The sequence below is a fragment of the Acanthochromis polyacanthus genome, chromosome 11, assembly GCF_021347895.1.
Source record: "Acanthochromis polyacanthus isolate Apoly-LR-REF ecotype Palm Island chromosome 11, KAUST_Apoly_ChrSc, whole genome shotgun sequence".
NCBI lineage: Eukaryota > Metazoa > Chordata > Actinopteri > Pomacentridae > Acanthochromis > Acanthochromis polyacanthus.
This window is the reverse complement of record NC_067123.1, coordinates 27,966,557-27,990,662: the sequence shown is the minus strand read 5'-3', so window position 1 is coordinate 27,990,662 and position 24,106 is coordinate 27,966,557. Positions and strand designations below refer to the sequence as shown.

At 42.8% G+C, this 24,106-nt stretch overlaps 1 protein-coding gene across 3 annotated transcripts; it reads right to left on the bottom strand.

The window, feature by feature from the left end:
* pals2b (protein associated with LIN7 2, MAGUK p55 family member b) lies at positions 1-24,106 on the bottom strand. Of its 3 annotated transcripts, none has more exons than XM_022200597.2 (14): positions 23,966-24,106; positions 17,275-17,337; positions 13,459-13,726; positions 9,991-10,091; positions 9,228-9,380; positions 6,725-6,877; positions 6,304-6,531; positions 5,357-5,488; positions 5,177-5,273; positions 4,785-4,853; positions 4,543-4,704; positions 4,241-4,443; positions 2,635-2,763; positions 1-1,559 (listed from the first exon to the last, which is right to left on the bottom strand). In XM_022200597.2, exons 3-14 carry the CDS (start codon positions 13,589-13,591, stop codon positions 1,383-1,385), a joined length of 1,737 nt encoding a protein of 578 aa, XP_022056289.1. In that variant the 5' UTR covers positions 13,592-13,726; positions 17,275-17,337; positions 23,966-24,106; the 3' UTR covers positions 1-1,382. The 3 variants fall into 3 exon arrangements, with proteins under 3 accessions (XP_022056289.1, XP_022056288.1, XP_022056291.1); XM_022200596.2 differs by having other exon boundaries at positions 13,459-13,721; XM_022200599.2 differs by lacking the exon at positions 13,459-13,726.

Here is a 24,106-nt window from a genome sequence, read left to right as displayed (position 1 = left end):
TAGTTTGTGAGATTTATTAAACTTTATTCATCATAACTTTGCTGATAGAAATGTAAAAAGAAATCTGTGAGACATGTGAACAGGCAGGAGGGCTGGCACAGATCCACCTCAGATTTTATAATGTAACATTTATTCCAAAGAATATCCATATAAGCTAATTTATTTGTCTTTATTTTTCCTGAAGTGCAAGATGGGTTTCAGAAGAAATGATTCTGACATGAAAACTAAGGTCACCTCACCTCTGTGCCGTTTGAAAATATTGAACTTATTTTGAGACAGACATCATAAAAACATCACAGGACATACAGTAGTTCTACAGTTTTACCATTTGGCTTTGCTAGATGTGTTTACCATTCAATGTCACATTATTTTCTATCAGATTTAAGAATTTCCGACTTTATTTGGAGCACGATCAGGGCTTTGGCATACTGCAACACTGAAGAGGACCATTAAGGAGAGACGGGGTTTGTGCCACATTCACAGAAATAAAAACATGAACAGATTGGCTTATGTAGACGGTAAAGATGATGGGCAGTGACACTGTGACAGTCATACTCCAGACAAACACAGCGGACAATTGAAAATGAAGCAAAAGATCATGTGTGACCAAACACTACACGCTATGAATCACCACATTGATAAAAACCAAGAGAAAGAAAACAAAACTAGACAAAATCAACAGACACAGTGCTTGATCTTTAAAAAGGAAAATTATAAAGTCATTTTTCTTTTACATACTGGAGGGCTTGTGCACAAACAGGCCTTTTAAGCTCCAGTGGAAAACGCTGATCCGAGAGTTTAAGACCAGCAACACGAAAAACACTAAAGGATTCAGTTGAATGAAGGTGAAATAAAACACAGCTACACAGTTTGATCAGACATGGCAATGATGTGACACAGACAGATTTCTTGGACAATGTTTGCTCAGAGATCTTGTATTCCATCGCCTTTTCTTGTCTTCATTCTGGAGCTTGGATGGCGATCAGGAATGAAAGACAAACACGTAAAATCAAGGGAAACGACTACAAGTAAGACATGTAACTACAACAATAAATTAATGCACAAATATGGCCCACGTACATAACAAAATGTTTTTTTTTGTTTCATTCTCACTGGAATTACACATTGAATAGAAAGATCTTTCATAAAAAGTTATAAAATAAATAAGCACTCTTTCCCTTTGAGTTTTGAGTAGAAAAAAAGTTGCACAGCCTGCAGGCCCAAGAGGAGGAGGAGCAAGAAGATTTCATTAATTATGTTATTTTGCAGTAGTAGTATCTCGGAGCTCTTCTCCTCTGCTTTGGCCTTCGTGGTCGGAAACACACACACATGCTGGTGGGTGACGGTGACCCACTCAGAGCGGACAGTGGAAGCTCCGGTCCTCAGTACACCCAGTTCACTGGGACCCACTGGGGTTCACTGCACAGTTTGTCCACTTCCGCCTGTAACGTCTCAAAGGCCTTGTCCAGGTTGTCGTTTACGATGGTCAGGTCGAAGTAGTGGCTGTAAGCCCTCTGGATGCGGGCGCTCTCATCCACCGTCTTCCTCAGGTCCACGTCCTGATAAAACACAAAGGACAGGTCACTTCTGGAAACATGAAGGCTGTAGACCGAAGACACTTTACACATGTCACCATTCCTGCACAGAAGCCAGCAAGTTTATATATACAGTATCTTATCACACATAGAGGTAGTTTAAAGTGCTCTACAGGCAAATGTAAGAGTGCAACACAATAAAACTTAAATTAGTCAAAAACAGTACAGAAATGTTGAATAAAGCACACACAGATATATAGAAGAATTAAAACTGATTGATATAACAGCTAAAAAATGGAAGATGAGAAAAATAAAAGCATAAAAGAGAGAAAGTCTGCAATAAAATAGAAATGAAATTAACTAAAATGACCTGAATAAAGGTGCAGGCAAACTAAACCAGACTTTAAAATAACAAAGATAAATTAGAAGCAGTAGAAGAAAGAATGAGGGAGAATGAATGAGTGAATGACTCCAGAAAGAAAAATGTACTGCATTTGGTAGAACTTTTCATTTCAGTTATAGCCTTTAAACTAGGCACCACTCCACGATTTTAGTCTTTTAGTACATGATTATTGTGGAAGAAAGGAGTTCACAATCAGAACTACAAGTGTAGCAATATCTAAAATACTTATTAATTAGTCAAATTCATATTTAACTTTGTGTGTTTTGTCTGTGAATAACATGATATCAATATTTCTTTTTATAAACTGTGATTGTCAATACTGGCACATTGCATCACCCCTAATTTGCACACAACATTTTTGAGTTACCTGTAGATCAATATTTTACACATAAAGCATGATTTTTGTGAGTTTTAAGAGAATCTTTTGCTGTTGATAGTTGAAGTAGCTCTATTTTTGCAAACTACAAGGTGAAAATGCTGTGTCCATGTTGCTGTACCTCTACATTTTCCTGGCAATACCTCTTCTGTGTATGTTTACAATGTGGTTAAGCTATTTTTACTGAGGCTAAAGGTGTTTAGCTTCCGCCACTTGCGCAGACCTGGATGTTTAGTTTTCTTTTCCTAGTGGCTACATGTAGCTATCATAAGCACATCGCCGTATGTGTGCGTTGTTGTGTATGACAGTTGGTAGCCTACCGTGAGCTGCTTAGTTGTGATGCCTGCATCCACCACAGCTTTGTGCATCGCCTTGAGAGTATCAAAATCTGGCGCTGCGATGAAGACCACGTAAGGCATGAACTCGGCTGTTTTCAGTACCTTCAGAGCCTGGAGAGACAAAAAGAGTCAAACCAAAAAAATGAGAGATTCTTCAAGACAGTTAAGTTCTACATACATTACAGGCCAAAAGTTTGGAAGCAATTTCAAGTTTCTGCTCTTAATGTCTTTCTTAAAAAGGTAAAAATAATTTTTAAAAAAACAGTGTGAATTATATGGATTTTGATGTAATTAGACTTTGCTTTCATTGATGCGCATCATTTTCCTCAGTTTACCTTTAGGTATGTATTGATGTTACCAAGCAATTGCTGAATAAATGTTAACAATAGAAAAGAAGGGCTTAGTTTTAGAATTGAGAAGATTTGCAGGAGTCACAACTTCAGTGCAAAAGTTAAAAAAAAAAAAATCTCAACTTGCATTATTCACTTCAGCTCTTTGGCTTTGGAGAGTTTGCAGACAAAAATCCCAATAAATCTCAACTGTGTCCATGTCTTTAGAAATACTACAGAAATGACTAGAAATAAACAAGTGAGTAAAGAATCAAGAGTACAGACACAAATACCTGATAATTATAGCAAAAATGTACTCTGATGTGTTACTCTTTATATATCAGTCATGTATATTTTGTTGCAAAGACACTTTAGTTTACACACTTAGACACTTTATGTTCCAACACATTGTGACACTTCACACAAACACTTTTAGAAACTTACATTTTGTACTTTACATTATTTGTTTTTCTATTTTGCTACTAACCTCTGTAACTGTGTATATTCCCCTAACCTTTGTTTATTTTACTCTGGCAAAATAATTTCGTCCATGATCAATAAAGTAGATCTCATCTTATTTTATCTTATCTTGAAGTATACCCATGAAACTGATCTTTTTTGCTTCCAAACCTTTGCCCTGTAGTGTTCATGCCGACCCATTCAGATGTCCAACTACATCAGTGTGGAAAAATCGGTAAAATCCACAAAAAAGTATGTTGGATCTATAAAGGACAGAAAAATGTTTTTTGATATTAACATTTTTAAGATGTATTTTTTAAAGTCGCATCTTAAAAAATCAAGTCGGCAACATCTAGTGTCTATAATGCAAAGGAACATTTTAGATCAAAACTGCATCTGAGGAATGAACATCAAAAGGAGAATCTGCTACAGACGAAGATGTTTTTGCTCCAAAAATGTCATGAAGTTGAAGATATGCTCTGCACCTCTACAGCACGACGCACTCTACTGATGTATGGAGCGAACCGTATGACTTTTACCACACATGCTGACTTGGATTTTTTAAATGATCCATGTGATTTTATGTATATATATACAGTATATGTATATACATAAATATAGTGTGCAGCACGTCTCAAATGGTAAAAAGCTCTGTATAATATGCAGACATTCTGTATAGGCTGATATGTATGGCTTTCTAAATTTAAATGTTCCCTCTGAAATATCAGCTCTGACACATTAAATCCACCCTCAGTACATCAAACCTTTAACTCTGTGAAACATTTCATCCTCTGTCTTACCTGTGGGTTGACATCCAGGATGCAGGTGCGTCCCGTGCCAACCACCTCGTGGATGGACTCGATCTTTGTGCCGTACAGGTTGCCGTCGTACTCGCCGTGCTCCAGGAAGCGACCGGCCTTCACGTCCACCTCCATCTCCGTCCTTGAGGTGAAGTGGTAGGAGTTACCGTCCAGCTCTTCATCACGGGGCCTCCGAGAAGTGTCTGACAGGGGAGACGACTCCGTTAAATGTTGTCACTTTTAAAGCCTTTTTTTGTGCGTTGGAGTGTGGCAGAATTTAGGAACACATGAGCGTGGCGTACATGGTATAGTGGTGCCAAAGCGAGTGGGCTGGAGGACCATCAGCCGGTTCTTCAGGCTGCGTCGGCCGACTCCTTGAGCACCAATCAGAACCAGCGTCTTCCTCTGGAACGCAGGCACCTTTGCCACTTCCTCATAGATCTGCAGCTCGTGTCTGTCAAACTCTGTATAAGCACATTTTGAACCTTTAGTCAACCACATAAACAGAGGATGAGGCTATCAGAGGAGAGGAGAATCTTCTGACCTGCATTCTTGGCTGTTAAATACATCATCTTCTTCTTCTTCTTCCCTGCTATGGTGCCACAAAGGATTCCTGGAGGACCAAACAAGACAAAGCATGTATGCACTTGTACATGTTTTCTATTAAAGCATTTAGCCAGATGGGGGCAGACGTGGACTAGTTTCTGAGTGCTGAAAGTCGCTATCCAGACCTTTTTGCCATAAATCAGCCTTCAGTGGTAAAAGCAATAAAGAAGTGACAGAAGTCTGGCAGCGAACCAGTTCACAGACTTTCAGGCCAATCTATCTTTTCAACATCGGCTTAGCATAAGAGAGAAACTGGAAACTTGGGAGAGTTTAAGCTCCAGCTGAAAGCATCCTTCGGAGTGTTTCAACAGTGATTCAGTAGAGCCTCACCTGATCCGTCAAAGTCTCTGGGGACAAACGCTTTCCTCTTCTCCTCCAAGAACTGACTGGGTATCAGCCCCGTGGCTCCGCCCACTACATGGCACGCCTGGCGCAGATTACAGATCAGTCAAGATTTTTCTGGCTCTTTCCTGACATTCGGTGAAAGAAAATACACGGGGGAAGGCTCACCTGCCACCAATTGGGATCCTCCCGGTTGACGATCTGAAGAATGTCACCTTTATTGAAGGCCATTCCCGCCTCTCGACAGGGGATCAGGTTGTCATTGGCTGGGTTGTAGTCAAAGTATGGCCGCACATGCACCTGGGATGAACAGAGGCACAGATCTGAGCCCTTTGCAGTAACTAAACTTGCAATTATTCTTTATGTTTCAAGGGTATTTCTCAAAGTCTGATTAGTCACTGTGGAGGAGGCACAAAAACCAAAAAAAAGCTTGACCTCAGCATGCCGTCTCACACAATGACAGCAGCTCCTTCACACCGGCTCCGTCCCGTGTCCCACACCGCACACGACACAGCTCTTCACGCTGCGCCGACAGCGGAGGCTTTTGCCAAGAAGGGTAAGTGCTCTGGCCGATGGATTAGATTAAACAAGCAGCCAGAGGAAGCAATAAAACAAGCCAGTAAAATATACTGCGCAGCACACCCCGAGCCACAGAGCAGGATGTGATTTTGCATTATGTCTCATTCACTTTTACTGCTCTTCATTCAGCTTGGGCTTTTATAAGCATTTTCAGCTTTAGGTCTATTTGCTCAAGATGCACAGTGTCTTTTTCTTTTCTTATTTTCCTCCAAAGGGGCATGCATGAGCGAATCTGTCAAAGGCTGTCATAAATTACTGTACTTTTCATGTAGGGTGCATGACAGTACAGGAAGCGTGTGTGTGAGTATTTGGGAGTGTGTGCGTGAGACAAAAACAGCAAGTGTGACCTAGATAGCATGTGGAGTGTTATTAATAGGGCTCCCAGTGTTCACATTCCTGCGCAGGGGATTATGGGAAGGCCGTAGGACACATCACCAGCCCTGGTACCACCGCCCAACATCTGACACTCGTTATGTAAGTGGAAGTGCGCGTGCTTTTGTGTTTACATTGCCATGTCATGTGTCTTTTCTGTTCACCTGTGGGGGCGCGGGAGCGTCTCGGTAGCTCGGGAGTATTTTCAGCGTGATCCCTCCGCTGCAGTCTTTGAGCATCTCCTGCAGCTCGGTGGGGTTGTTGCCGACGTCCTTCCCGTTCACCTCCTTGATGATGTCGCCCACGTGGAGCAGGCCCTGTCTGTCGATCATGCCACCGTGGAGGATTCTAGCAATGACCAGGTCGTCCTTCTCCACACGGAATGTCACGCCCTGAGGGGAGGAAGAGGGAGCAGGGTGATGCTTCATCCTCATGTAACTGTGCACACCTTGTTTCATCCACTTTCACTCACAATCCCTCTGTTCTGGCATTTACTCACACCCTCAATCATTCACTTTCCCCCCGTCACGTGCTCTACAACTGCCCCCCGGCAGCATCCACACTCTCAGTCAGGGTCTTTCTCACCAGTGGCTCTCCGGCCTTCTTTCGGATGCCGATCATGCGCACGGCATCGGCCTGCATCAGAGCGCTGTTCACCGCTGCGTCATTGGCCGTCTCAGCAGGGGGCGGGACTTCATAGCATTTTGAGGCCACCATGTCATGGGCCTCCAGAAGAGACTGAGAGGCAGAAAGGAGGACAAGGTGACTGGGGGGAGAGGAATAATGCTAAAAGCAAAACTATGTAACTTTTGACAGATGTAATCACACATTCTTTCTTTCACAATAAAACACATTCTGGCTCAATGTAATCCAGTGAGAAATACCGCTGCTACAACCTCAGTTAGTCTAGTAGATCAAAACCAAGTCAGTAAGCTGGTTTTATGACTTCTCCATACTTATGCTGCTGTAAAACTATGTTTAAGTATTTACTGTTATCCCATTATTGTCAGCTGACCGCAGTGAATGCTGTTTTGCAAAAGTCAGTGTGGCTTAAAATACTGCTGACAAAACTGAGCCTTGATATTTCAACTGGAAAACAAACTGAGGATGGTAGTATGAGACAAAATATGTATAACAGCCGGTAAAACAATCGAGTGCTTCAATAATTATACATGCAAACAGTTTCCTCAAGGGAACACAGTAGGAAAGAAGTCTCTACCGTTACTGACTAATTGTCTAATTTGCAATTCTGCTGCATTTGTAACAGCTTGTATCATTTAACTTTTGGCGCTTGATTTAGCGAAAACTAAAAAATAAACTGTCTACAAAGGTGCTAAAGTATAAAACTTGGACATCTGAGATGCGCATTCATCAGAATATTAAAAAAAACAATCATCTAATGGCTCAAATCCCAAATATGGATTATCATCTGAATCAAATCACTTTAGTCTTGGATGGCTGAGTGTCCCTCCAACAGCTTTCATCCAAATCTGCTTTTTTCAGATATTACTGGAACTACCTCTTAAAACATCTTGCGAACACAATAACCAACATCATTTCTGGTGAAGAAAGAAAGCAAGAATTCTCGTAAACTCACACGTTCAGTCTGTGATGTAATATCCGCTTCCTGTTCCTACCTATCCTGCCCTCCCCTCCCTCCCCGTCTCTCTCCCTCAGTAGGTCAACAGGGTCTTATCTTTCAGCTTACAGTACAAAGGGCTCTGGTTGGTGCAGAGGCTTCGCTGGGCTCAGAAGTCTCGCTCCTATTGGTTTAGTCTATGTAAAGCCTGTGGTAGGTCCGCGGATAGAGGTCAGTGTTCTACTGATGCATGAGGACTTGATCCAAAACATCAGATGAAGTGCTACTGTAACTACAGTCGAAACACTACGACTACAGTTTCACATTTAGTGCATGGCAAACCACTGAGAGAAGAAAATCTAAACTAACTCACACACATACAAGAAAACATTACAAGAAACTTTAGCTCAGAATGAAGGGAGAGGGGATTGTAATATGCTCAAAATATGCATAAATAGAGGCAGTAAATTGCATTAGACTACGGAAAAGGAGGCAGCTACTTTGGTTTTAATTGTGCTCTTTCTCAGGCAGCATAAGGATTATTACTAATATGTCTCTAGGAACAGGAGAAAATGTTTCACATAGAAAAAAGAACTCAATAGTTATACTGCAATAACGGGATGCTGAACGATTTACAAAATCTGGATGTAGCCATATATAAAGGTGCCACAAAGGGATGAGTAGCTGACTCAATAAGTCAAAAATAGAGGTAGTAAGAAACAAGATCTACACTGATGAGCCACAACACTAAAACAGGTGAAGTGACTGGCCTTGGTCATTTTGTTACAATGCAATGTTCTGCTGGGAAACATCCTTAAATTTATATTAATATTACTTTGACACATATCACTGTAGTGCCCTGCTGCACTGCAAAAACTGCTCAGGAATGGTTCGAGGAACGTGACCAACAGCTCGGGGTGCTCACCTGGTTTCCAAACTCCAACGATCTCAATCTGTTTGAGCATCTACGGGATGCATCTTAACAAGCCTGATTTATAAAGGCCTCATTCCGCAACCCACAGGATGCAAAGGATCTGTTGCCAACATCCCAATGTGCCAGACACCACAGGACACCCTCAGAGGTCAAATGCCCCAATGAAAGAGAGGTGTTTTGGCAGCACAAATGTGACCCACACATATCAGGCAGATGGTTTCAATGTTGTGGCTCATCGGTGTGCATAGACACTCTGGTACAACAGAGGTTTAGATGAAGCAAGGCAGGTTTAATTCCTCATTTAGCCCACAGGGAGACACTGTTCCAAGGTGAATACCCAACTTGCCTCTTTTTGTAATAGAGGTTCAATTACTGTCAAACAGCAGCAAGATGTACATTTATTTCTATCAGTCGGTGGAATTAGATGCAAAGAATATGCTATGATGCTGTGCTTGTTTAAAAATATTACTGGACCCCTGTGCATTATTTCCCAAACTCAGTTCATGTGCAGTTATTCTAAGAAAGCATGTCTGTTTTAGCCCATTCTGACTGTGTTTGTGTTTACTGTTTCCCACCTGAAAGTGCGGCTCCTGAAGGATCCTGGACAGCTCGGCCGCGCTGTCGTCTTTAACCTTGAGGTTGCTGATATCGCCCAGGATCTCCGTCACCAGCTCCACGTTATTGTCCTGCACCGCCTCCAGCTTCACCTCCTCCAGCTGCTCGTGAGCCTGGGAAGGACAAAGAAGCTCAGGGAGGGGCATGTTCCTTACAGGAGGTGGAAGAAAAGGTAACTCTCTGTGTAATGTTAGCAGTTATTTGGATGTGGAAAGCTGACTGATCAGAACTGACTGCATCCATGGCACTGGAGTCTGTATAGAGTGCTGCTGTGAGGTTATTTTGCTCTGTAAGCAAGCCCTTGTCTGTCTCATGTTACAGTGAAAAAAGTCAAAGAAGTATTTGCTTATGTTTAGCCATCCTGTCATTTCTACAAGCAGCCCTGCAGGGAGCAGCTGAAGAACAGAAAATGACAACAGCCTGTCTGGCAGGAGCTAAAGCTGTCCTCTGACTGAACTCACTGCACACTAGATATCAAACAGAAGTGGAGATGTGTGTCGGAGCAAGTGGTTCATCATCATAGGTGCATGCACTACTGACAATATGCGTGCCTTCTTTATGCACTCTGTGTTAGCCAAAGCCTTACTGTACTCGATCACTTCAGTCAGGTCAAAGCAGAGCAAAGCTGGGAGCAGGTGGCCTCTGGAGCTGGCTAGTGGTTAGTCTGCTCACTGCTGCTCGCCCTGACCTATGTGTGTGTGCTACCTGAGCCAGGGAGCGTACAATGGGGCTTTCCATGATGCCGCGCAGGAAGAGCAGGTCGATATCTTTGGCGCCCGCAGAGGTGGGCAGCTCCCCCAGATTATCCAACACCTGCTGCATGGCTGGACAGACAAAAAGAGACACAAAGATACAGATACAGAGAGAAAGAGAGAGATAAGGAGGTTTAGCCAGGCGTGAAAGTCATCCAAAGCATAAACATACAGAACACCGTTAAAAGTGCCGCAGCAACAGAGAGTCATATGCAACGAAGCACCACAAAACTAAACCTAAAGGCTTCAAACTTCTATACTTTGATATTAATGGTGTTGAAAATTCCTTCTGCCATGTTTGCAGTCCATTTGCACTCTATTCTATATACATGGATCAGCTATGCACCCAAATTAAAGCTCTATTTTACAATCACCATTGTTCATTTCAAACTTAAAGCATTTTGGGTCATCTTATGTTTTTGTGACTTGCTCTATTCAGAATGTGCACAATTGCATAACTGTAGTTCTAAAAGTCAGCACATTCCCACAAGAACCCGCAGATAAACAGATGATTCTGACGCCTAAAAAGTCCTGGTTTTATAGTCTGTCAGTTGCTAGAAAGCGTCTGAACAAATGAACTCTGTTGAATCTTGTATCCTGAGAGCAGGAGAGGTGTGGACTGTAGGTATCCTCCCGCTAACGTCCAAATGTCAATGTCTCAAAGCCAGTGTAAGCCAATTTAAGACACTTAACGCCCTGGGAATGTGTGCGTGTGTGTGAGCATGTGTCATTATGCACTTAACGTGGGTAGTAAATATGTCCAGTCAGCAGTCAGTGTACAGTTGATTCACTCTGATTTCTCGGTGTTTTTGCTCTACTGACCCATTATTACTCTTTAAACCCTGACTCATGTTCTTTGTCATCATGTCAAGTCATACTTCGACCTCCTCTTTAGAAAAAAGTGGCGCCTACTGAATTGCTGCCTTGAACATACACATTATAAAATACTGTTGTTGCTTGTGGTGGAGTAAAATGTTTACCAGCTTTCTCTTAACATATGGAAAGCCATTTTATATGTGATAAGTTGCGGATTCGCTGTGTTTGTGAAACGGCATGTGCTTCACCATTTCTTGTCATTCCTGTGTTTTCTGGCCAAAATTCTCATTTGCTTCTTCTGTAATTATAATTCCAGATAAAATCTCAATTTGAATTCTAGCTTTCTTTTAGTTTTCCTGCACAAAAATGATCAAATTACTTCAACCAGTCTTTCTTTCGCGGTTATCAAAAACACTTCATTTGCACATAAGTCACAAAACTATGCTTAAGAAAGAAGAGAGTAGTGAGACTGTTTTTAAAAAAAATCTAATTATCCCACGGTGAAGCAGATACCTCACCATTGCTTGATAAGCACAGAGCAGAGACAGACTGCATAAACAGCAGGCTCCACGCAAAAACAAACCTTAAATATTTATGATCCTCTTAAAGAAGGACAAAATAGGGGAGGGAGGTTAAAAACTGCACTGCAGATTATTAAACCTGTACAGTGGAGTCAAGTCAACCCAAGTCATCCGTGAAGAATTGTATATTTCAACACAGAAAACATAATCTAAAAGTCAATTTGGATATACAGCCGTCGGTGTGAATGAGCAGGGGACCACACACGCTGGTTTAGAGCAGAGCTGTAATTGTAGTAAAAGCATCCACACACAACCACAAACAAGCGCTGAACCACCACCTTGATTTCAGCACGCTCACCCACACTTAGAATTTGTCAAACTGCAACCCCCCATCCTCCAAAATGTTTCCAAATTCTCCGGCGTTTTGCATTTAAACACGAGAACTTGTCAGAATTTTAGTAAGTCTAGCATGCACTGTTTTAGTGAAAGACAGAGCAAGTGAAAAATGCACAAATCTGACACCGCGACTAACTTCCAAGCCATACATCCAGCTAAACTACTTGAACACACAGCTGGATTGCGTTGTGTATCTAGATCTCTGTGCTCTCTGCACTGACCTTTGCCCGTTTACCGAGTTCACTGTGTCGTCGCGTCCTCCAACCACAGGAATGTTTGCTCATCCAAACTCGTCCCCTGCTACGTGTGCTTGCTCATCCCAACTGGAAACCACATCATTTCTACCCAGCAAGAAACTCCAGATGAACTAAAGTATCTATGTTCTTCTGAGATACATGGAAATACTAAGTCTGCTCTGAAAAAGCTGCCAAAGCTGAGAAGCTACAGCGCCACACATTTACAGTTGTTTGTTTTCCAGCTGATTCATTCATCTACATAATGAATCACTCTCCTTACCTGGTTTTTACTTCCCTCCTCTGTGGGACTCGTCTGCGGTCTCTCTCACCATCTAACCACTGCCTCAGTATCTACACCTACCAGCATGATGTGCGCTGAATGCTAATGCAGAGGCTCCCTGCTTAAGAATTCCTACCTCCATTTCTCAAGGAATGCAAGACAAATCCCACGAGAGAAGACCTGGCTACTTGTATTATATGTGGGAATTTTGTATTTTTTGTTAGCTTGTGAGATGAAGATCGGAGGAGCGCCTCAACAGACGCATCACTGATAACAAAAATACACTTCAGTGTGTTTTGTTTTTTAGCAGCGCAGGTTAGGAGCTGAGACACCTCGAGGGAAAACAGGCAACTCTCACAGCTGAAGATCCTCTAAAAAACTCAGCTTCCTGACCAGCGGGTTCAACTGAAAGACTGTCAAGCAGCTAAACTATTTTTGGGGGAAAAAAATCACATTCTGAGTCAGCTATAGCCCCTGAAGATTACCACATTATCAGTTTTTACAGTTAAAAGTGATATATAAATGGCTGAAATAGTGAGCTATCTAGTAGAGAGAGTTGAAACAGAATAAACAGGTCAGATAAAAGGAAAAGTGATAAAACTTTTAGCTAATGGATAAAACGTACACAGACAGTAATGGAAAATGGTTGAAGCACACACAGCATTAATGGGTAAACTATTAAACTTGTTAGTGCAAACTGATGGGTAGTTGAAAAAGCTAAATTTGTCAGATGAATGATATAAATAGTTAATGTTATCTAACATCTAAATGTCTAAAAAAAAAAGGCATGGATTGGTTTAAAGGTTTTGCTTGGTGGTATTAAAAACAAACATGATCAAATCGACCTGAATATTAAATCAAATATGACATGCAGAGCATTGCTTGGTACCCATAAAGGAGAACTTAAGTCCCTCTGACACTGCTGTGCTGTGGGGTTTGACAGTAAATGTTGGGAATCGGTTCTCTGAAGGACTTTTTGATATTTTACATCTGAAAATGAAAAATCTGGCAATCTCATCACCCTCTGGGAGATACTTGCCGAGCAATGCTGCTTTTAGATGATAAATGTTTCATGGAAGGCTTCAACGAACCTCAAAGATTCTAAGATCTGAGATCAGAATCTAAAACTACAGTATCTCTCTGTTCATCTAAACATGTGACAGCCCGCCTCTTCCTCCTCCTTTCCTCACCTCCAGACGTTTCTGCTCCCTGGGTGGACTGCACAGCCGGGGCCCCCTCCACGCCAGCCTGTCCCGGGGGCGTCACCTCCTCCTCCTCCTCCCGTACCCCATTGGGACAGGAATCATCCATAGCTGTGACCATCGCCAAACCCTCTTGTTCCTCCTCAACGCTGCCACAAGTATGCTAAAGGCTAACCACTAGTCAACCACCAGCAGTTCTGCAACTATGTCTTCTGTCCTCCAATCTTGTCTTTTCTGGCACTGCTGACCCTCTAAACTTCCAAAAAAAAAGAAGAAAAAGTAGAACAAAAACACTGAGAGAGTACAAAGGAGAAAGAGGGAGAGAGGGGGATTGAGGACAGAGAATGAGAGAAGAGACACAAAGACGGCAACAATGGAATGGGATTAAGATCAGAAGATATTAAGAGACGAGGGGGAAAGGAGGGAGGAGGACGAGAGATGAGGGGAGAAATTTAAGAAAAGGAAGAGAGGCTGATGTATGGATAAGTTTGGAGAGACAGGCGTGAAATGACACAGAGCGAGGTAGAAAGCTGGATGGCATACACAGATGTGGACATGCATTCAGTACTTGCCAGTCCCCTCCCTCCACTCTGACTTTAATACCTTCCCGTACTACCTCCCACCCCCCATCAGCTGATAGCACACACACACACACACACACACACACACACACACACACACACACACACACACACACACACACACACACACACACACACACACACACACACACACACACACACACACACATATATATAATCCCACAATCCTCTCCTGCTGGGCTCCCCTCCTCCTGTATCCCCGACCCCACCCAAAGTCAAGTTACCCCTCTTGTCTAGACACTCACACACACCAGTTGAATGTGTCATTATGTAAGTAATCTTACATAAGAGTTACTGAAGGGGCCTGACCCTACATTCCCATTCTTTTCCCTCCTCCTTTTCGCTCATTCACACTCGTTCTGAGCTGAGTTTGGGCAACCCGCTGCTGCAATGTGCAGAAACTCTCAGCATGTGCAGATTGTGCTCGTACGTTTTCCCCCAGCGGTCGTCCACCTCCCTAAAGCCCCCTCAGACTAATGGGAGCCTGTTCTCCTCTTTGGTCTTTTTTTTTTCCTTTCTTCCTTCTCTCTTCCTCTTCAAATTAATGCGTCTTTACCACCTTGCTTCCCGCTAAGTCAGTAGACTCGAGGTGCTGACAGGATTATGCACATTTTTGGGAGCTGCAGTTTAAGCTGCTCCACCCCCTGAGCCTGAACACTTCAAGGGAAGCTACCGGCTGCATGACTGTTTCTTAGCAGAAGCCTTGTCGTAATAAATATTCTTCCCCTCGGTGCCTCATTTTATATGGATGATAAAAATTAAGTATTACTGCAAAAGGCATACATGCACGAGCACATCCCAGCGAGAGTCTTTTGGAAATAAAGAGGCAAGAAGACATGTCTGCAGCCTTGATAGCAGTTCAATGAAGCTGCACTAAAGAACAATGTGGCTTCGAGCTAAAAGCGAACACGCTCACAATGGAAATGCTCTAAAAAGTAATTCACGGGATCACTTAATTAAAAGCATGGCTGCAAGATAAAAATTCTAAATTATAAACCCTGTAAATCGCAAACGCTATTAAGTTGAGTTGGGTTGACATAATGATGCTGGTAATTGCATCAACTTAATATTGTGTGTAATTCAAATTTCTGCATTAGTTGATTTTTAAACTAAATTCAATGAAAATGGCTTGATAAATAAATTTTTCTTCACTTTGAGGTCAGGGTTACAATTCTCCCCCACTGCTGACTTAACATTAGAGCAACACAAATTTCTAAATTAACCAACTAAAAACATTTTATGCACAAGTATGGTAATTTAGCAAAAATCACTTTAAAATTCCATTTAAATAATATGGAAATACTAGTTGGAACAACTTCATTTTATGAGCAATCAAGCTAGAACTTTATTTGACAAATTATGAAAACAGTGGTAATTAAAAACACCTTTGATTGTAGTTCATTCCTTTAACTCATTTTAGTCTGTTAGTTGAACATAATTTCTTTAGATATTGTCACAAATCGAAAGAGTGTTGCAAATGGTTACATTAGTTCTTTTTTGTTGAGCCAAAACAATATTATTTTGAGTGTGACACACTAATGTTTAGCAAATATAATGCTTGTCATTACAGTTTAGTAGTTAGCATGTCTGCCTAACATTGTTTAATTAGCACTGAGCACATGAGATCAAAGGGAATGTCATCTGCAAAAACGATAAATAACATATTGAGCAAAGTGAGTTAATTTAATATATTTAACTAAAAGTTAGGAGTCATTGATTCCCTTTACCAAGCATTATATTAGTAGTTGCTATATTAGTTGTTAAAACCAAAAAACTTAATGATGGTGCGAAATCTTCTTCCTTTGGGCTCATGATGGTTGTACACAATGTTAAAGTTGTTATATTTTAGTCTCAGCCACAGCAATAGACCAGCTGACCATCTTAGACCCACCACTCGTGTCTAATAAAAACCACCATCCAGTGACCTTTTAAATCAATGCAAGCTCAAGTGTTCCATCAGGCTTTTATGATTTCCTGTCATTGTCTCCTGTCATTTAAACCACACTGCAACATCGCGATCAGAAGGTGACAATAATCTCAAACAGGCTCCTCCCCCTTCGCCATCCATCAGGCCCCTCCCACAGTGACACAGCTGTGCAGGGAGCAAATCTGTAGGCTTTTAATCCGCCCCGCCTCTCCCTCCAGCCCATCCTCGACCAGTCAACCCCTCCCCCAGCTCAGGACGTGGGATTCTAATCCGGCCGCGAAAGCAGCGGGATTACAGAATCTCGCCCTCCCTCTTCCGCCATATCTGACGTTCAAACAGCTCTACGTGGCTTAAATATGATACATTGCTCGGTCTGGCAGCAGCTGAAGGCTTTATGGTGAATCTCTACCTCTGGCTCTGATGTATGTGGTGTTATAGTACATTTCTCCCACAGAACTACAGGAAATTCTCATTTGGTTAAACATTTGGTTGTTTTTTTTCCCCCTAAAATGCCGACTTAATTGTTCCTCCTTAGAAAGCAAGAAGATAAGAATTGATTTCACACTGGGTTTGACTGAGGCTGAACAGCTGCACGAGAAGAAAACAAGCCATAAAGCAGCATCATGGGGAGTCAGTACAGATTTTTTTCTTGAAGACGACTGAAATCACAAAGTAAGAGTGTGCTATGTGTCATTAAAACAACTGGTTTATGATTCAGGAATGAGCTCGTTTGTAAATGACACGAACAAAAAGGCACACTGATGTTTGAAAAAGGAACAGAGGAGCCTGCATGAGAAATAACTGTACCTGTGATCAGCTTTGAATATTTATCAGCAAATGGAGCAAGTCTGAATAATATTATACACCAGACTTGACCTGCTCTGACCAAATATAATAGAGCCCAATAGCAGCTGATGTGAAAGTGCACTTTGCCGATCACAGTCACGGGAAGAGTCATGGGCAGTAAATGAATACATACATATCTTGGTTATATAAAAACTTCAAGTTCACCCTTAGAGATTAATATTAGCACCGGCTTTTCAAGCACAGAGAAAGTTCTGTCAAAAGTCAAATCCACACGGACACACACTGGCAAACCGGCTGCTTCTTTGCTTCTGTAAAAGCGAGGATATTTTTGACCAACAGAGCTCAGTGCATTCTTGCTTCAAAGACTGGCAGTTCTCCCAGAGAACCGACAAAAATCGTGTCATCGTGCAAAAAAAAACATTTCCCTAAACGTCTCCAGCGTGTTAGTACTGAGGAAGCGGTGTTTACCTGTGCCAGTCGGTGTAGGCCAACCCCGGTCCTACTGGCTGCTCATCAGTCAACTGTGAAGACCTGGAGAGAGAGAAAAGGGAGGGCAGACGATGTGTCAGAAGTTTGCGAGCCTCATCCGTACCAGCCATGAATATTCAGCTCCACTTGCATTCTTGCCCACCAGTTTTCATCATTCCTCACAGACACTTACTTGAGCATTCAGACACTCGTGCTGATCCCTCACACACACTCAATGAGTTTTCTTTTGTTTCGCCGCCATCTATCTATGTCATCCCTGCCTGCAGCGAGATAGGAGTCTCGTCTGCGGAGGGAGGCAGTTGTTCTTTCAGGACGACGCACAGAACACATCCCGCACGATTGATTGTCCTCAGCTATTCAAGGAGGCCTGCATCATCAGCTGGCACTCTGCCATCAGCGTAGTAAATGGCCACTATTCTCTGAAAGTAATGACAAAGCAGTATGCATTCACTCCCAGGAAGGCGCTCCTCTCATTTTCACTTGCAAAACTCATGCACATGCTCCACAGCCACTCTGTATATCATGCAGAGCTTTACCCATATCTAAGATGAATGTGGACTCATTATTGATTTTCCTGCATCAGCATACACATTTGTTGTTTGTTTGTTGATGCAGTACCTATGTCAGAATAGTTCAAAGAAAGAGAGCTGATGAATCTCTGCTAAAAATGTGTGATTATCTGAAAATGTAAAATTGTAGCAGTTAAAATCATTCATTATAAGCTCAAAGTCCACTCACTGGTTCTGAAACTTTCATTGTGCACGAAAACTGTGATCTAAACAACAATTCTTTTTTACTAAGTGCATCTAGAGTTCCACAATAAACCATTTCTACTGATGAAGACCCTGAAATATAAACGAGAAAGTTCAAAACGAGTAGCTTAGCCGGTTTTGAATTGAGATTGAGTTAAGTGTTTTATCCAAAGTCAGGATGAATTGCCAGGTTCAAGAAGTTAGAGCAAGCTTTACACAGAAAATGGATTTTATTCATCAGCCAGAAAACTACTTAAAGAACAGCTTTGAGTTAATTCACAGTGAACGAATATTCCTTTCTTGTGCATCCTTCCAGTGGGAAGTATTGCAATATAACACCTTTATAAAAGACAACAAACTGACCAAAATTAAACTGGTGGTATTCAACCTTTTTGAAATAACAGTGTTTAATAGTTTTGTTTTACATTTTATTAAATGTTCAAATTATCCATAATTCTAAGGTCACAGAAAATCTGAAAACAGATTTGTGCATTTGTTTTCCTTTTCTCTCCTTCCTTCTCTCATTAATCATCTGATAACCACTCAGATGTATCTGCTGTCCCTGTATGGAAAGCTGTATGTAAAGTAGATCCAAACAGCTCCACCTGCAGCAGCTACAACAGTAACATGATGCTAACACACTGACAATTTATCAGTCAGAGGGACAAAACCAGCACTTTCCCTTTAACACTTTAACTACATTTCATCGTCATTACTTTCATAGTTTCCTTATGCAGGCTCTCTACTTAGGACTGAGTATTCTCATATTGCTGCATTGCTACGTCTACTTAACTAAAGGATCTTTGTGCTTCTTCCTCAGCTGTTTCCTTGCTTCCTCTTCAGTGCTTTCTGTTCTCGAGTGATTGTGAATGTAGACAGAAAAGACGACCTCTGCCCCACCTCGCAATGTTTAAAACATTTGTATAATAAAACTGCAAAATCTGCCAGAACTAAACCCATTCATGCAGCCCTGAATAGCCATTGTGAAATGTACCATTTGAAAATGCAAGCCAGCAAGAAATAAAACAATGCAGTGGCGTTATTGCAAAAAAACTGATGTCTACATTCACCAAGAAAACAATGTGTTAGCACTCTCACAAGCTTCATTTCATTCAGCCTCCTCCTGTGTGTTTTTCTTGCCTCCAGCAGTGGAAGGAGAGAGTGGTGTTTGAAAGATGGTCCAATAGGAGTCAAAAGTTCCACCTGCTCACCTGGAGGCTAAAAGCATCTATAAAATATCCTAAAATTAAGATATGTGCCACTGCTAATACACTTTCTGAGAGGCAGACTACAGAGTGCTGACTTGACCCCTGACCTTGAGCTCCTCTTTAGTCAACATGCAGAAGACAACAGCTTCCAAGTGCCAAAACATTCCCAGCAGAGGAAGGCTAGTCATTACTGCTTTGCTATACTGGGGTCTCTTCATTCATCTTGAACTGCTCCTTCACCGTATGAGCATAAGGGCTTGATTCATTACACAACGCAGATTACAATCAGCTCCGACACGCTCATTGGAAGTGAAAGTTATCCCTCAGAAGAATGTTAATGGAGGCCAAATCACCGGGCGATTCCTCGACAAGTCATCCGCACCACAGAGCAGGAGGCAGGACGGACCAATCAAAGATCCAAACGGGCAGGGAGGAGCAAAAAAAAAAAAAAGACGAGAAGGGTCACAGCCTGGTCTTAGCGGAGTGTATAAAAATGAGCAGAGAGTGTGAGAGAATTTTAGAGGAAGAGATACAGAACAGGAGAGCTAGGATGGGATAAAAGTCACATTAGGAGTCCTGAAAAAGAAGACGAACAGAGAACAATCCTTAAAGATTAGACCGAGTCGTGGGAAAAGCCTCTCAAGTCTTGGGAGGATGAGAGGAGGAAAAGGAAGAGATGAGAAAGTCTTTGGTAGGAGTGGTTGCTAAACACCTTTGCAATCTGTTTCAGTGTTTCCAGAAACGACCAAGTCACTGTAGTGAAAACTTTTTTGTACCAAAATGTGCATGAAAATTTCTGGGGAGTTTGCTTTATATGTAATAAATGCAGAGAGTTTTGTCCATGAGCCTATTTACATGTTAAAAGCTGGGTCATCTCAAGGACCAGGAACTGGGTTAAATCACAAATTCAGTTTTTCAGTAGACAGGTTGCTCCTTCTCACAGCGAGGCAGTCCTGCTCTCCTCTGATGTCTTAACACCTCTGCTGTCCCATCCTCTTTCTTCCTCTCGGGATAGAAAAAAAACTGAAAATGGTCATTTGCAATCCCGCCTGCCATTGGCTGCTCTGCACGAAAGGACGTGCCAGCAAAAGCCTCCTGAGTGCCCTTGGTTGCCAAGCACTCAGATGATGGACAGCTCATGGAAGAGGGATTATGAGGGGATCAGAGGGTTTGTTTTTGTACAAAACATCACTGCTGTCTTACTCGTGTGAACGTGTGTATGTGTACATAGGCATGCTTTTAAGAGCACAGACAAACCGGGGTTTTAATTCCTCCTGTTGTAGTCACGCTAGCAGGAAACCTCAGTCTGACTATTTTGTAAGTTTACAGTCTCAGACGGAGTGCGGTGCCATACACCTTGGGGCCATGAAACACAAAAGCACACGCAGAGCTTGACCCATACTGCACCCATCCAGCAGGAGCCCTTCCATTCACGAGTGTATATTCTCTCCACCCCATTCTCCGTCCCGTTGTGCCTCAGGCTTCGTGGTGCACAGAGAGCGGCCATCGCTCTCGGTTCCTCTTAATGACTTGAGAATCACAAAAGAGGCCAGTGAGCTAGAGGTCCAGATGTCATTTCATTGGGTGATCCTGGGTGACCTCAGGGGCAACAAAGGGCAATTTTTAAACTTTGTTGAACCCTGATCTGCGGCCCTCCCAGTATGGTAATGAGCGCCAGAGGGGCACGGGATATGTGTGTGTGTGTGTGTGTGTGTGTGTGGATTGGCTATTCATACAACCGCTCTCCTCCCGTCCTGTCATGCCTCTCAACCATCATCCGCTGCCTCCAGACAAACCCTATGTAGGTCACTCCATGTGTTAACGCAGCCACTCCATAAGAGGATTACACTGCTACCCCTAAGATGGCCATCTTAGCAGATCAATATCCACATAATATTTATCATAACCATGCTTTTTTAACCAGTTATAGCTGGAAAGTGTGCCAAATGAGCTCAGCTTTTTCGTTAAACAAGGAGGAGGCAGCTCTGTCCACCCTTCTTCTGATTCATGCTCACCTCAACTTTTCACCTGACACTAAAAATCTAAATTACCACCATTTAAGCCAATCAATATTTGCCTCTTTTCCAAGCATCACCCAATTTTTTTTTTTTTTTTAAATGACCTCAATTTCCTCTTTGGTGATGTTCCAGCTGGTGGGATGTCTGTGCTTTGCCACGCAGCTTGGGATGATATAATTACACAGCTCGCCAAAAGCCTTCAGCACTGAACGCACAGCGATCTTAATAACGTGCACCTCGTGACATAATCTAACCCGCCACATGGCCGGGCCTGCTTCTTCTCAGTCTCTCTCTCCGCCTTTCCAGCCTCCTGCTACTGATCGTTAGTATTAAGTAAAACAGAGAGAGAGAGGGAGGGGACGGCTTGGCGAGAAGTGATGCAACAGCACTTAGCACGACTGCAAAGTTCAAAAGATGAGTAAAGTGATGCCGTGTGATGTTGGATAGTAAAGAAATGGGATGTGATTTGGGGAAAAGGGGAAGAGATAAGGAAGATATCCTTGTTTATCAATGTCATTTTTTTTTTAAATTGCCAAAGAATTTCAATTAAATGTCCCTTCTTTGTAGAACCAGCCTGGTTTTATCCTCCAGCTCCATCAAAAAGGAACGGGGCTTTGATCTGGTGTGATCACATGACGACCTTATGTGATCTCGGTTCAAATGAGTATTAATAAGAGAATATGCGAGCGATCTCACATGCATGCTTATTCTGCTATCTTCTTCGGCTACTGCGTGTGGAGGTGAATGGGATTCGAAGAGTTTTCCTGATTCGAGTCTGGGATAGAGGATGTTTTCTTATGACACATGGATAATTGCATGTTTTATCTGCAGTGGCATGCCCCTTTAAGATCTTAGTGATTGATGAAATCTGGTGAATCAGCAGGATAGACTGCAGCAAAAAAAATTGCCAAAGACATTCTCCCTCACATGCCTGGTAGCGATTCTGACATAAGGTTCCTTGCTCATTTAGTTGTATGTTTTCCTGACAGCGTTGCAATCAGCTTGTGACAACTGTTAGGGAGTCAGTTATGTGTTAACAGTAGGGAGGTGCAGCCTGCTGCAGAGTTATTGTTGGAGATAACAGTCCTCTGATACTTGTTTTGTTCATAGCTGGGAGGTTTGAGTCACTCCAGTTCTTCCAGTCCATCTCCCCTCCTCTCTAGCTCTCCTGCTCCCTTACTCTTCCTCCTCCTTTTTTTTCTGTACCATCCCTCCCATAGCTGTGTATTAATAATAGAAAAGTAGAAGCTTCAGAGTGTTGTATTCGCTCTCTGAATGGCTCACTGACAACTCCCATACGTTCCAACGTTGGTGGCACGTGTTTGACTTGAAATTCATGTTTTCCGGCCTGCTGACTGGAAGGAATAGTTGATGCATATGAGGGCTTTGGAGTCTAACTACATGTGTATGCGCCTTAATCCACCTCCTTCAGCAGAACAATAAAGGTCATCCTGGATCCTGAGGTCTTACTGGATATCCCTGCCCAGGGACTGCAGATTTCCTCTAATGGACCAACTGTCTCAGTCTCCTTCCCCTGCTGCTTTTGTTCATCTTAATATATTCAACAAATCAGATTATACCATTGAAAGGAAGAACGAACGACCCATAAAGTCTAGTTTAGATGCAACAAGAGCCATACTGCCCCTCTCAGTGGTCTGGAGGCCCTTATAGCCCCTCCCAATAAGGATCCCCAAGGATGTTGCGTATGTCCATGGGCTTCCCCCATCACGTGCGTCGAGGCTAAACTGCTTACAAACCTTGCCAAGTCCCAAGATTCATTGAGAGCTGCAGTCTGTTGTGATATGTAGGTGGTTTTATGTTTCGATTAAGTGCTCCCACAAAGTGACTCTGACATCGTGTTAGTGCATTATTATTAGATGGAGCACTCATGCGTTTCAGTGGAGGACAAAAATGAAAATCAATAGCAGCGTCTGGCTGCGCCTCCGGTCGGCCAGCCTGTGCCAAACATTGGTCACTCCATTCTCCGTTTCCATTCAGCAAGTATTTGTAGATGTTTGTTTCTAAAGTTTGTCCAGGAAACTAAACTGAATAAAATGCTCAACCTGATGTTACTTTGTCTGACTTGGTGTCATGTAAAGAAAACGTGCGCCTTTTTCCCCTCTTCAGCTCATTTTGCTGGGAGATGTTGCAGTCTGTCATTTCGGGACAGTGGCGCGTTCCTGCCCTCTCCTCCTGTCAGCACTATTACCTGCAGCTCCGTCTTTACGCCGCGGTTGTGACGCACGGCCAACCAGATCCGTGCGCTCGACCCGTGCGCCAAATCCATGGACCAAACGCCAGCGCCGTTTTGGCTGGACCGAGACAACCGTAGGTTCACACCGATCTCGCCACACGTGCGGCCATTTTTTGTTACCCATCCGAGCCATTGTGGCGTGCGCACACTTACGACTACAACCCATCCGCCGTATCCTTCCTCACGTTAGGCAGGAAAAGGGAAAGAGGGCGCATCCGAGTCCAAAATAGGCGCCCGAAGCGGACTGATCTGCGCCTGAATGCAGCTGCTTGTGACCAAACAGAGCGGGCTTTACAAGAGACGAACCGCTCCTTCTGTCAAACTCTCCTGCTGCACCTCAAACACGGTTAAGTGTCTTTGTCTGCCGTTTGACTGCCGGCTGATGAATGGATTCACAATCTCCGCGTCTACAAATGTGGCCACGAAGCCGTGACTTACCTGTGAATTGTGCGTGTTCGCGGTAGTCCACCGACCGTCCCGGTTGGACATTCAAACCCCCCTCAGCTGTCTGTCCTGGTCCCGCATCAGACTACCAGAGAACACGATGCCAATCAAAGCTGCAAGCCCCGCCCTCTACAC

Bases quoted from the DNA above. Each gene is read 5' to 3' on its own strand.
- pals2b (XM_022200597.2), bottom strand. From the start codon at position 13,591: ATGGTCACAGCTATGGATGATTCCTGTCCCAATGGGGTACGGGAGGAG. The intron at 9,381-9,990 runs GTACGCTCCCTG...TGTCCTTCCCAG, and splicing joins GCATCATGGAAAGCCCCATT to GCTCACGAGCAGCTGGAGGA. The intron at 5,274-5,356 runs GTGAGCCTTCCC...AATCTGCGCCAG, and splicing joins AGGATCCCAATTGGTGGCAG to GCGTGCCATGTAGTGGGCGG.